The following is a 12,999-nucleotide window of genomic DNA, read 5'->3' on the forward strand; positions in this document are numbered from 1 at the left end:
GGAAGTTTTGAAGGGAAGTGACAGGAAATAGGCTAAAACGGCAGCGATTTATTATTTATCAGACTCGTATCATCTAAAACTATAATATTTTGTTGCAGGCTAGTGGCGTGGTTAACACACAAAGCGGTGCGTCGCGTAGCGGGCGCGGGGTGCGGCACGCGCGCAGCCGTGCGTCTCGCCGCGGCGCGCGCCGCCGGCCTGCCGCTGGTGTTCGTGCCATTACACCGCTCGCACTTGGACTACATCCTAGTGACGTTCACGCTGTACCTGACGGGCGTGAGGCCGCCGCTGGTCGCCGCCGGGGACAACATGCGGATACCGCTGTTCGGGTGAGTGTTACGCCGGCACGCCGCTGGTTCATCCTAGTGACGTTCACGGCAGAGCGCTGCCGACGTGCCGCTGCAGTTTTGTCACATCCCGTAGAGAACAACCGCAAGGATGGTATCACCAAAACTTAAATTGATTATTATCAAATTTACTCGACATGTCCTTACAGCGATAGTTTCTGCACGTTCAGGGTCTGCAAATGAAACATTGCTTATAATAATTAACTTAAAGTGCGTACAAATATTATGTTACATAATTTTTACTGATTTTAGAGTCTCCTTGTGTAACGCATTAAATTTTTTTTAAGCTTATTCTGCCTAAATGTGTGTTAACACGTTAAGCTCATGCTAAAATATATTAGCAACCTAACCTAACCTAATAGATAGTACTATCTACGCAATTAACATTAAATATTTATGTTAATTGGTAACAAAGTCCCACACAGCTGATTAGAAGTACTATCTACGCAATTAACATTAAATATTTATGTTAATTGGTAACAAAGTCCCACACAGCTGATTGGATTAAGAACTAACAACTTACGTTTGTTTCTAGGTGGTTCCTGCGCGGCTGTGGCGCATTCTTCATCCGACGCGGCCAGGAGGGCTCCAACCACAACAGTGATCACATATACAAGTCGGCACTTAGGTAAATATCTCCTAATATATTATACAGTATTTAGTATAGAGATACTGTGAGTTGTGACTCCTGAAACAGGATATTCTATACAGGATGCAATTAAACCTTCCTGCCAAATTTTGATATAGGTATTGATCCTTGCTAAATTAAAAAATACACGTATTTTTTCTTTTATAATCACTCAGTACTAAAATGTTGAGAAATAGCTTCCGAAAGTTATCCTAATAAAAAACACTACAATTAATGGACACGACGCGTCGCCCGCGCGTGTTGTGACCCCCTTGTATGTGTTTGTGGCGGTACCCACAATTCGCCTAACATTCCTGCATCGCGCTATCGAAGTTTCATAGAAGGGCAAGATATATACAACGTCTGAAATGACGTCAGTAGGCTTCGGCCTGACCGAGCATGCTATCTCGCTCGGTCGGAAGATCTTCCTTTTCGGCCGCCACTAACAACGTTAAATGTTTAACAACACAGCACGATTCAAAACCATCTATCGTCCTAATATTGCAACTTTACCATTTATATGAGTCCAATAAGACAACGCGATTTAAAACCGTGCCAACGCCATCTTTCGACGTACTAATGCAACTTTACCAAACTGTGTCCAGGGCGTACATCCTAAACAGCCTGTCTGCGAACAACAACCTGGAGTTCTTCATCGAGGGTGGACGCACCAGGACCGGGAAACCGCAGCTACCTAAAGGTATGCTATGTATAGCACCATTAACTATTGTTAAAATGACGGTTTTCGATATTTAATTTGTCCCAGATGTAGTCTATGTTTCCGTAAAGTCTTTCTCGTCAATTATTATCATGTGATATGACAGCTACATCATGACATATGACAGCTGTTATATCAAAACCATCATAGTTTTACAATAAGTTTTTTTGTCACTACATTTTGTCTACTGTCTACAAAAACTTATTGTAGACAGTAGACAAAATGTATGTTGTGCTTAAATTATGCCTTCTCATATAAATGTAATTTTTCTATGCTGCATGTGGATATAAAGCATTTGAAATTGGTAAGTATAGTAGTATAGTGAGATGTATTATTTTTCATTTACTATACTTTAGTATTAATTACTATACTAATTAGATATTAATAGTACACTTATGCCAGCACATGTTGTCCTATACTTACCGTAATTTCCAATGTATCAACTATCAGATAATGTTTAAACTCATACGACAACGTCAATAGATGAATTTTGATAATAATCACGAATTAATGATTAACACAATACATATTATGACGATTGAATGTAAAACTCTGGAAAGAACTGTCGCTAGACTATTTCCGGATCAATACGACCTGCAAACTTTCAACAAGAGTGTTTTCTCTCTAAAAAGGCCGGCAACGCATATGCAGCTCTTCTAATGTTGCGAGTGTCCATGGGCGACGGTAGTTGCTTTCCATCAGGGACCCGTTTGTTCCCTTATTTTATTAAAAAAAAACTCGGGTTGTGCTTGCCACCGGACTATAACATTAACTTTAAATTTTCAGCGGGCATACTCTCAGTGATCCTGGACGCGTACCTCGAAGGAACCATATCGGACGCCCTGCTGGTGCCAGTAACAGTTAACTACGACAAGCTAGTAGACGGGAGCTTCGTCAGAGAACAGCTCGGGGTGCCCAAGCGTATGGAGACGTTCTGGTCAGCGCTGCGGGGGATTTGGAGGACGTTGAACACTAATCACGGTGGCATACGAGTGGATTTCAACCAGCCTGTATCGCTAAAGGTGGGTTTGAGGTTGTATGTCAAGTTTGAGAGGTGTATGACAGCACTACGGGGGATTTGGAGGACGTTGACTAACAATCACGGTTGTATACGAGTGTATTTCAATCAGCCTGTATCGCTAGAGGTGGTTTGATTGTATGTCAAGTTTGAGGTGTGTATGACAGTGTATATCATGTTTGAAAGGCGTATGACAGCTCTACGAGGCATTTGGAGGTCGTTGAACGCTAATCACGGTGGCATACGAGTCGATTTCAACCAGCCTCTATCGCTCTAAAGGTCGGTTTGATTGTATGTCAAGTTTGAGGTGTGTATGACAGTGTATGTCATGTTTGAAAGGCGTATGACAGCTCTACGAGTGATTTGGGGGTTGTTGAACACTAATCACGGTGGCATACGAGTCGATTTCAACCAGCCTGTATCGCTCTAAGGGTGGGTTTGATTGTAAGTCAAGTTTGAGGGACGTATGACAGTGTGAAAAGGTGTATCACATTATAGCATGTTAAATATGACAATATAATATGTCGCGCTGGATGATGATATACGGCTGGATATTTTACGTATAGGTCACTATATGTCATGATTTATTTGAGCACAGTAAGTAGTGTATGCCATGCTTGGTACTACTAATATATATTCTGTGGCCATGCTCAAAGTACAAATATGCCGACATAAAATGTTATGCTCTAGCATACGACTGGACTTTTAATCTGCCTGCATAGGTACTTATGACAGTATAATATATTGTATTATCTAAATATATATGCCAGGCGCAATCATTTTTCAAGACACTCTGCGACTGTTTGTGTTTAAAAGAAGTATGCCAAGGTCAGACTTCTAATTGATGTTTTGTTAATTAAGCCTAAGTTTGGGGCGATTGCCTCTAAACCTATATTATTTATGTATTTAACAATTTGCATCTACCAACTCTCAGGAGCTGGTATCATCGTTCGACAAGTACAGCCACATCCTGCCCGCCGGCGCGGGGTCAGGCGAGGAGGTCAGCCTCGACCGGCGGTTGCTGTGCGCGCACAGCCGCAGCACAATGTTCGGTGCTGGTGTCAGCGAGCGACAGCGCCTCATGGTGGAAGCCATCGGCCGCCATCTTGTTTACGGTGAGTGTGTCCGGCTCGCAGGACAAAAAAAATAAAGCTGTATTTTTAGCATATACGGCATAATTTGATTTGATAATCGAATTGTAAAATTATGTTAGTGAAGCTTAACGATGAATGAACACCTTTATATAATATAACGTAGTTCTTCTAGTAAATTTGATCTTTCCTTTCTTCGTCCTTTCCCGGGACTCAAAGTGTCTTCATACTTTTCATCAAAATCGGTTCAGCGGTTAGGGCGTGAAGAGGTAACATACAGACAGACAGGCACTCTTTCGTTTTTATAATATTAGTATGGATACTTTCCAGACGCGGCGCAGTCTACCGCGCTGATGTGCACGAATGTGACGGCGTACGTGCTCGCCGCGGAGATGAGGGGGGGCGGGACCCTTGCCCGCCTGCAGAAGCTGGTGGCGGCGCGCGGGGCGCTGCTGCGGCGCGCCGGCCGCGACCTCGGCTACTGCGGCGACGTGCGCGCCGCCGTCACCCGCGCCGTGAGTAGAGAGAGAGGGAGATAGTGTGTGAGAGAGAGATGGTGTCAGCTTTGGATTGATGTATAATCAGTATAGGCCAAGGCCTATAGGCGGCAGCGTCCTATGGCGTCCATGGATGGCGGCACAGTTCGTACATAGGAGCGGTAAAATTAAAGTGGCCTAAACTCATAAAAATATAAATCCGGGCCTGCGTGGTGTATCATATTAAAATATGTACGCAAATCGAGTACGAGCACGCCAATGCGCACGTAAGAGAGAGATAGAAATAGAGAGACGTGGTGTAGTTATATGTCCTTACGAAGCCTAACTGGGCACTGCAAGCTCAACAAACATCTAAACAGAATGGATATTTGTAGCATAACGACTTGCAGATTCTGTGAGGAGGATGAAACACCTATTCGCCTTCTCCTCGACTGTCCTGCTCTTATCTACCACAGAGCAGGAACAGGCACCTTGGTCGCCACACATACTCATCCACAGAGGAAATTCGTGGCACCAACCCCAACCATATCGTTCAATTTATGAGCAGTATAGGGTTGGGGATGATACTCTAGTGCGAAGGAGTCACAACAGATCCTCATGGGTCGCGGTGACCTGCCTTCTTTAAAAAAAAAAGTAGTTATATGTGTGTAGTACGCAAATCGAGTACGAGCACGCAAATGCGGACGTAACGTCATGCTACGTAAAGATGTAAAAAGCGACTCTTTCTTTGTAGTTGCAGTGTTTTTTACGTCTACATTTAATGCACGCTGCACATTCTTACGCATAAGCGCTATTACGACTACCATTATGTTCCTTCGCCGGATAGAGAAACATTTGGAAAGAGACCTAACGCTACTTGTCTCTTTCACACACGTAGAAACGAAAAAGGTCAATTTAATTCGTGAAAAAGACAAATAGTGTTCAGTCTGTATTAAAACTCCTTTTTTGATGACTCCTATTTATTATGTACTAATTCTTAACGAGACTTTGTATATTCCAGTTGGACACATTAGGGCGTGGCCTCGTGCGTCGCGGTCGCGTGGTCCGCGCGGCGAGCGGTGTGGGCGCGGCGATAGAGCTGGCGTACTACGCCAACGCGGTGGTGGCGCATTACGCACCGGCGGCTGTTGTAGGTGAGTGGAATACTGTCTTATAGAATAGCGGGCCCGACAGACGTCGTCCCGCCGGGACGTTCCAGGCTCCAGCTAGACACATTGGGGCGTGGCCTCGAGCGTCGCGGTCACGTGGTCTGCGTGTCCGCATTTGAAATGTCCATAGTGTGCTTTACCAAGCACAGCAACCACGCTAGATCAGCAATATGCCTTTGGGCCTACCCATTTGAACTTATGATCAAACCTTTAATCTAAACATGGAAACAACATGTTTGTTTTCAAATATAATTGAGAGCCAAGCGTAAATCATTGAAACGTGCATAACTAAGATGGTATTCGTCTATTTTGTTCCTAAGTTATTCATCTATTTTGTTGCGAAAATACCATGCACTTTGTTCATAAGATGCTCTCTACTTTTCAGCGACGGCCCTGGAGAGTCTCATCCAATCATCCCCCGACTCATCGGAGGTCAGCTACGACGATCTCATGGCGGCGTCGCTCCGGCTGGCCGAGATAATGAGCCACGAGTTCATACTGTGCCCGCCGTGCCAGAGGATAGAGGATAAACTCGCTGAGGCCATAGATGAGTTGGTGGCGAGTGACGTCATAGCGGAAGTAAAGGTGAGAGCCGGTGAATACGCAGCAGCGGTGCGACGCGACATTACGCAGCAGCGTCGCGACATGTCGTGTCGCGTCGCTGCCGCGTAGCCGTAGTGTCGCTCAAGTGCGCGCGGTCTCGCCCGTATTGTGTAATTTTGATGGACATGAACTTGATTGGTTATGGTCACAATTTTGACATTTGATCCTTCCAAAACACAATCTTAAATCTATATTTCCAGCACACAGACGCACTAGAGGAGCAGCGGTGGTCGCGGCGCGTGGCGGCCGGGCTGGACGACGCGCCGCCGCCCGCCATCCGCTACCGCCTGTGTCACACGCCCGCCGCCGCCGCAGAGAGGTCAGTGTGTCTGTCTATCTGTCACATCTGTCATCAACACACAGACGCGCCGGAGGAGCATTGGCGCAGCCGACCAAAATCCGACATGTCGCACAAATCATAACAGAATATTGACAGAAACGTTGTCAAACGTCCAACAAAACTTTTTGTCTACTGTCTGTGTTGGTGGTGCCTCTGGCGTGAAAACATTGCGGTCATTTTTTATGAAATAAGGGGGCAAACGAGCAAACGGGTCACCTGATGGAAAGCAACTTCCGTCGCCCATGCACACTCGCAGCATCAGAAGAGCTGCAGGGCATTGCCAGCCTTTTAAGAGGGAATAGGGGAGGGTAGGGAAGGGAAAAGGGCGCAATAGGGGATTGGGCCTCAGATAAACTCACTCACTCGGCGAAACACCGCGCAAGCGCTGTTTCACGCCGGTTTTCTGTGAGCCCGTGGTATTTATACGGCCGAGCCGGCCCATTCGTGCCGAAGCATGGCTCTCCCACGTGTAGATATATTCTAGATATTATTATTATTATTGTATTATGGCCCACATAATGTTAAGATTTATGCCCTTAAATAATGAAAAAAAATATGCTGTGTAAAATAAATAAATAAATATTTCAGACGGCGGCTGATCCTGACTCTACGTCCGCTGCTGGAGGCGTATGCGGCGGCGTGCAGGCACGTCGCGGACGCGCCGCAGAAGACCGTAGTCACCGCCACGCTCGACGACATGTTGGACGACTTCGCTCACAACAGGATGACGTACGGTCAGTGAAAAAAAGTAAAAATATGCGAATGCGAAATTAGACTCGGATTCGGTAACTTCATCGCGCGACATCCAATAAACTCGCCGCGTTGGCATTGACCAATGAACGCACGGTAAAGTTCCGAATACGTGTTGATCGGGAATCGCCTTGCAGATCTGTGTGCGGTCGACGTATGACAGGAAAAACGACCTATATAGATAGTGCATTATTCACAGAACAAAATATAAATAGAAATGTTTTGAAACTGTTTGTATGTACGTGAGCCGAAGCCCCTAGCCACTCACATAACTACAATTCACTACATTCACAATATTATAATCTCAATAGTACACGCAAACTAATTCCGAGAGCTTCTGATAGGTTATAAACACCACTTTGCCATGTGATAATTGTAAAAAAAAGTCGCAACTATTGAACACTGTTACGATTAGGTTGCACCCTAATATTGAGATGTTGCGGTCTCTCTTTATGTATGTTACGTTCCAGCTGTCACTTTATAGAATCCAAAGATTGAAGACATAATAAGGCGAGACATAATAATTAACCACACAACGGACAAAACACATCCAGATAATACAACCAAATACAATTTTACCGTCTCCAATAATGTTTCGCTGTCTTTCCCTATTTAATCAGGATTTTAAACTATTGTAATTATTATCATTTCCAGGCGAGGCGATATCTACCGACGCGATTCGCAACTGTCATCGACTTCTTCGCCAATGGGGTGTTATAGACATTATAACTGAGGACAAACAGCGAGTTGTAAGACTACAGGAGCCATACACCGACCCCACGCGGTTATCCGAGATATGCGTCCACGTGTACCGATATAACATGAGTACGCCACTGCTGGATGATGTGGCCACCTAGGCGCCCACTTGAGTAATATGACAAATACGCCTCTGATTGATGAATATGGGCTTGTGTAAATATGACCCTGCTCGAAGAACGTGGGTTCGTGTTAGCCTTTTTGGCGAATAACATGAGCCTCTTATCGATTATGTAATTACGTTCCTGCTTAACGAGTGATATGGGCACCTAGCAGTCAAATATACCACTGCATAAGGACTGATGGACTAAGAGAGATGTTACTCTGATAAGTTTAACCAGTATAATATAAAAACATACATAGATGTCAAGAAATGACTGTGACTCTATATCTATATAATAAACATGGGGGCGACCTTTACCCTGAATATGCCTCTGCTAGAGGCTGTCCAATACAGGGTTGCCTACTAGTTAAATATGGAGTTAGTTTAGTGAATAGTGACTTTACAATTATAGTATAGACAATGTGAAAATGACTTGTGAATGTAGCAGCTAATAAGAACTACTTTAACAGTTTTTATAGCGTTTTTTGTAAAATAAATATAAAATATACTCTGTTTCAATTCATTTTAATGTAAAGCATATGAGTGAAATGAAAGTTTAGTCGCAATTTTTTTATTTGTAATATTTACATCAAAATTAATTGACACCGAGTATGATAATATGATAAATAGTTTCATATTCCTAATGTAGGTTTATAAGTTATTTTAGAAAAGACCTATAAAATCTGTAAAAAATAGTCTTACAGTTATGTAGCATTTTGTATCATTAATTTAAGAATATTATATTAATAAAACCAAAAATACAAGGAAACTTTAACCTACAATAAATATGTACATGACCTGCATAGACCTATGATTACTTCTCTCTATCACAAAAAATCTTAGTTATCTTGGGTATTATAATGTGTATTTGATGAGTAAATGAGATAAGAACAGATCAGTCAACTGCCTTTAATTACATTTTTTATAAGCGGGCTATACAAGTAGAACTTTATTATTGCTTATTATAAACCTATCATGGCTCCTCAACTTGAACTCAAGACTAGCATTATGAGACAGATATAAAATGGTTTTTTTTTACTTAGAAATCTGATTATAACTTTTGTTTACAAAAACCCCTTATGGCTTATGGAAATAAGTATGTTTACCATGATATGCGAAATATTTTTGCTACATTAATATAAAATAGTTAAAAAGCCAGAAACATACAAAATAATGTTAAGTGATTAATGTTAAAATGGCTGAAAAGAAGTTGTATGTATGACTAGGTATATCGTAGCTTAGACAATCCTACTAATATTATAAAGGCGAAAGTTTGTTTGGATGTATGGATGCGTGGATGTGTGGATGTATGGATGTTTGTTACTCTTTCACGCAAAAACTACTGAACGGATTTTAATGAAACTTTACAATAATATAGCTTATACATCAGATTAACACATAGGCTACAATTTTAACCGACTTTCAAAATGGGGGAGGTGTTATGTTAGTTTTCTTATGTTCGACGATTACTCCGCCGTTTGGTAACCGATTTTCAAAATTTTTCTTTTGGTATATATTACCCATATCCCAATTTGGTATTATATTCACAAAAGTGGTAATCTGATGAAGGATCCATAAGTAATCGAGGGAACTCCTCAAAACTTATAGGGAAACATGTGGTAACTTCGGTTTCGTGAGAAGTATTCTAAGCATATGCTACCAACAAGTAAGATTTTGCACCGAGATATACCTGGTATACCGTGGTTCGAAAGGTGCTGAGAGAACTCCTGATTCTTTATAGATACAAGTTTGGGAGTTTCGGCGTTGTTTTAAGAACGGAAAGCATATGCTACTATGCAAATTACATTCACTATCATCATCACTACCATATTATACCATTTCATAGTCTTTTAGATCGAGACTCGGGTTTGTCAAGCGACAATTAAAAAAAATCTATACCTACTTAATATTATAAACCTGAAGAGTATGTTTGCTTGAACGCGTCAATCTCAGGAACTACAGGTCCGATTTAAAAACTTATCTCAGTGTTAGATAGATCATTTATCAAGTAAGACTATAGGCTATATTATACGCTAAGACTAAAACGACCGAAGAAACTCAGGAAAATGTGGGAAAAACGGGGGAAATATTTTTTATGGGAAAATGTACGGTTTCTGTAAAATTCCTAATTTACGCGGGCGAAGCCGCGCGGGACATCTAGTGTACTATAAAATATAAATTACCACAATAACAATACATTCAATAAAAAAAAAATTCCAATGGATTAAATTACTGTTTGTATCTTTCACTAGCATATTAATATATTGGAAAGAACTCCACATAACACGGATATCAATACCTTCGTGTGCATTATGAGAAAAGCAGCTGTAGATAAAAAGCGCAAGTCCTCTCTTACCAATCCTACGCTGAATAACCTTTTTCCTAACTGCATAGACCCTAAATGCATTCCAAAATAATGTAGACATTTTGTTGGGTATAAATTTATGGTGTTATATTGTCTCCCTTAGCCTTAAAAATATTTAAACGCAGACATAATATTTAAATAGTTGTATCTTTGTCCATCAAGTCACTTGTCATATGTATCAGAAAAAGATAGAAGAGGATACTTTAGTAAGCTTGTCTGCTGTGTAAATATTTTTATTCGTGAGGGAATAAGTATATAAAAAGCGACAAATTTGTACCAAAAAAATGAAGATGACTGTATTGTATTTACTTGCTCAATTAGGAACATGAAAAAATATATAAGAAATCTTTCTTGTTCTAAATGTAAAAAAAAGCTTAGTATGTCCTACTAATTCGAATGTCATATGTAATGTAAACCGCGCAATAAATAAGTAACATAGTAAACAAAATTTAATATGTTTTGCTTACATCTAGATCAAAGTGTTTCATGGAGTATACTTAGGTGTACTTATAAAAAGTGTAAACTCGAATTTACTAAATGGTGCGACGTTTGTGATTTTTAATGATAAAAAATTAAAACTATTGTATGATGCTGTCTTCTAATTTTATTTGGCTTGCAGAGGAAGTGAAACTCGTGAATTTTATACATTTAGGGTCAATTTATAATAGACCAGAGTTGAAGCGCAGCGAAGCGAATTCAAAACTGTACACAGAAAATTCAACCTTATCTCCGTAACGTAACGCACACATTATTTCTGCGAGATCAACCACGCGCCTTTTAAAATTCTCAGATGTAATGTGCGCGTTAACAGGTTTGATTTGCTATGTTCAGTTTTGATACTTCGCTTCGACTCTGCGCTAATATAAATTGACCCTTAGGTGGCTTTCAGATCCTTTTTTAGGTTTCATTTTCTACCAACATTGGTAGTGTAAGCGTAGAGCAAAAGCATATAGCCAATGTCGTTTAATCGCATTTTATTTGAATTTTTGTCGGTCGCGGTCACTTGCGACAAGGATAGGAAAGCCACCTATAGATTTGGGCTTGTTAAAATTATTTTAAAAACTTGTATAATTGGAATCTCTGCTAGTCTAGAAACTTCGAGTTGTCTACAGTTTCGACATGTTTTTAACAAATCACAGGCTGTGCTGTTTGATAATTTAGCTGTTACCGTCCGTTTAGAGCATAATGTTAATATACCTAGCGGAATAGAGCAACAATCTCGAGCTCAAACGAAACCGTTATTGGTTTACATCTGTGTAAAAATATGTGTACATATATACACTCACACAAGCATGATTGAACATGAATTCTATGAGATTAAATTGTCAATGTGCCGATAAGTGCCGACTGGATGTTAAAAAAAGAGTTCAGACTGCTGTCATGAATTACACAACTCTTTTTACTGATACTGATTACTGATAGTGACATCTCACTTGCTCAGACCTTTGTTTCTCTATTCCGCTAGGTATATTAACTTTATGGTTCAGAGTTTATTTACCTCTGAGAGTGACTTTACAACGATAGGTTTTACTCTCGTAGGAACTCAAGAGGTGATAACTACGAACAAACTGTAATTGTGCAAAAGCTAGTTTTTGCATTTTGTAATAAGATTTTAAAATGGCAATAAAATGACTCCGCCGGGTTAGAAAACAAGACAATGTCATTATACAAATCTGTGAGAGATTTGTATAATGACATAGTCTTGTTTTTTACAAATAAAAAATTATGCTATCACGATTTTACAGTTACATGAAAGAGGGAGAGAATTTTTTTTCTCTGAGAGTAAAAAGGCAAGCAATATCAATGTTAACACCTCCATCGTGGGTATAGCAGACACAATAGATTTTCAATTGTTATGCGGCAGCTGCCGCTTGGGGATTAATGGGTTAAAACTCTGTGAGTCTTGATCAAATACAATAATTATTGTCATTTTAAGATCACTATTTCGTTGACTTTGTATATTTATGTACTATTGCTGACGTATTTAAAATCTTTTTTTTTAATTAAGAAAAAAATTAACGAAATGTATATTAGATTGTTTTATTTATAGTAGACAGCTTTTATATAATTACGAAAGTCTGGCTGGCAATGGCTCTTAGGTTATTTTCTTTCTCAAAGGGTTTTGAAATGCGTCAGCGAACCAGTGAGGGTTCAGTACTTGTGATCAAGAGTAAGTTTAGTTATCATAATGTACAATTTAAATATTGTCAGGTGGTGTATGTTATTCTTACGATACGAAAAATAAATGTTATACTTATAATTTTGTGTTTTTAATACCTCATGTGCGCTTTTATAATTTTAGACGTACCCAAGGTTATAACTTTTATTGTGGAGGTCGGCGTCCACGATAACGTGACGTCCGTCCGTAAAGGTACAATTCCGTGCATCGCGACAGTCGTAAGCCGCGCGCGACCTACGACTGTCGTCGGCCCCGCGCGTCTGTCAAAGTTAGAAACGGTGCCATACATTTTCATACAATGACTATTGTCGCGAGCGGCCGACGACAGTCGTAGGTCGCGCGCGGCTTAAGTCTGTCACGATGCACGGAATTGTACCTTAAAAACGCACAATAGTTACAAAATAAATAAGATTTGTTTTGTTCAAGCGGAAAAGCTTGTATGTAAAATTTTGATAA

The 12,999-nt window shown here is 40.6% G+C and overlaps 1 protein-coding gene and 1 long non-coding RNA gene across 2 annotated transcripts in view; one reads left to right on the forward strand and one right to left on the reverse strand.

The window, feature by feature from the left end:
- Positions 1-9,239, forward strand: part of LOC121737639 (glycerol-3-phosphate acyltransferase 1, mitochondrial) — a 42,705-nt gene extending 33,466 nt beyond the window's left edge. Inside the window, exons 6-16 of the mRNA XM_042129299.1 lie at positions 99-329; positions 883-975; positions 1,581-1,675; positions 2,480-2,715; positions 3,646-3,826; positions 4,133-4,317; positions 5,300-5,432; positions 5,833-6,032; positions 6,251-6,369; positions 6,979-7,124; positions 7,795-9,239. Of these exons, the coding sequence (XP_041985233.1) occupies positions 99-329; positions 883-975; positions 1,581-1,675; positions 2,480-2,715; positions 3,646-3,826; positions 4,133-4,317; positions 5,300-5,432; positions 5,833-6,032; positions 6,251-6,369; positions 6,979-7,124; positions 7,795-7,997 (1,822 nt within the window). The 3' untranslated portion in view covers positions 7,998-9,239. The remainder of the gene's footprint in view (positions 1-98; positions 330-882; positions 976-1,580; positions 1,676-2,479; positions 2,716-3,645; positions 3,827-4,132; positions 4,318-5,299; positions 5,433-5,832; positions 6,033-6,250; positions 6,370-6,978; positions 7,125-7,794) is intronic.
- A 2,902-nt stretch (positions 9,240-12,141) lies between these two features.
- On the reverse strand, positions 12,142-12,373 carry LOC121737909. The gene is made up of 2 exons (XR_006037201.1): positions 12,258-12,373; positions 12,142-12,177 (listed from the first exon to the last, which is right to left on the reverse strand). It is a non-coding gene; the product is annotated as an uncharacterized LOC121737909 (long non-coding RNA).
- Between the last annotated feature and the right edge of the window lie 626 nt (positions 12,374-12,999).

Source organism: Aricia agestis, chromosome 21 (assembly GCF_905147365.1).
Source record: "Aricia agestis chromosome 21, ilAriAges1.1, whole genome shotgun sequence".
In the NCBI taxonomy this organism is placed as follows: Eukaryota; Metazoa; Arthropoda; class Insecta; order Lepidoptera; family Lycaenidae; genus Aricia; species Aricia agestis.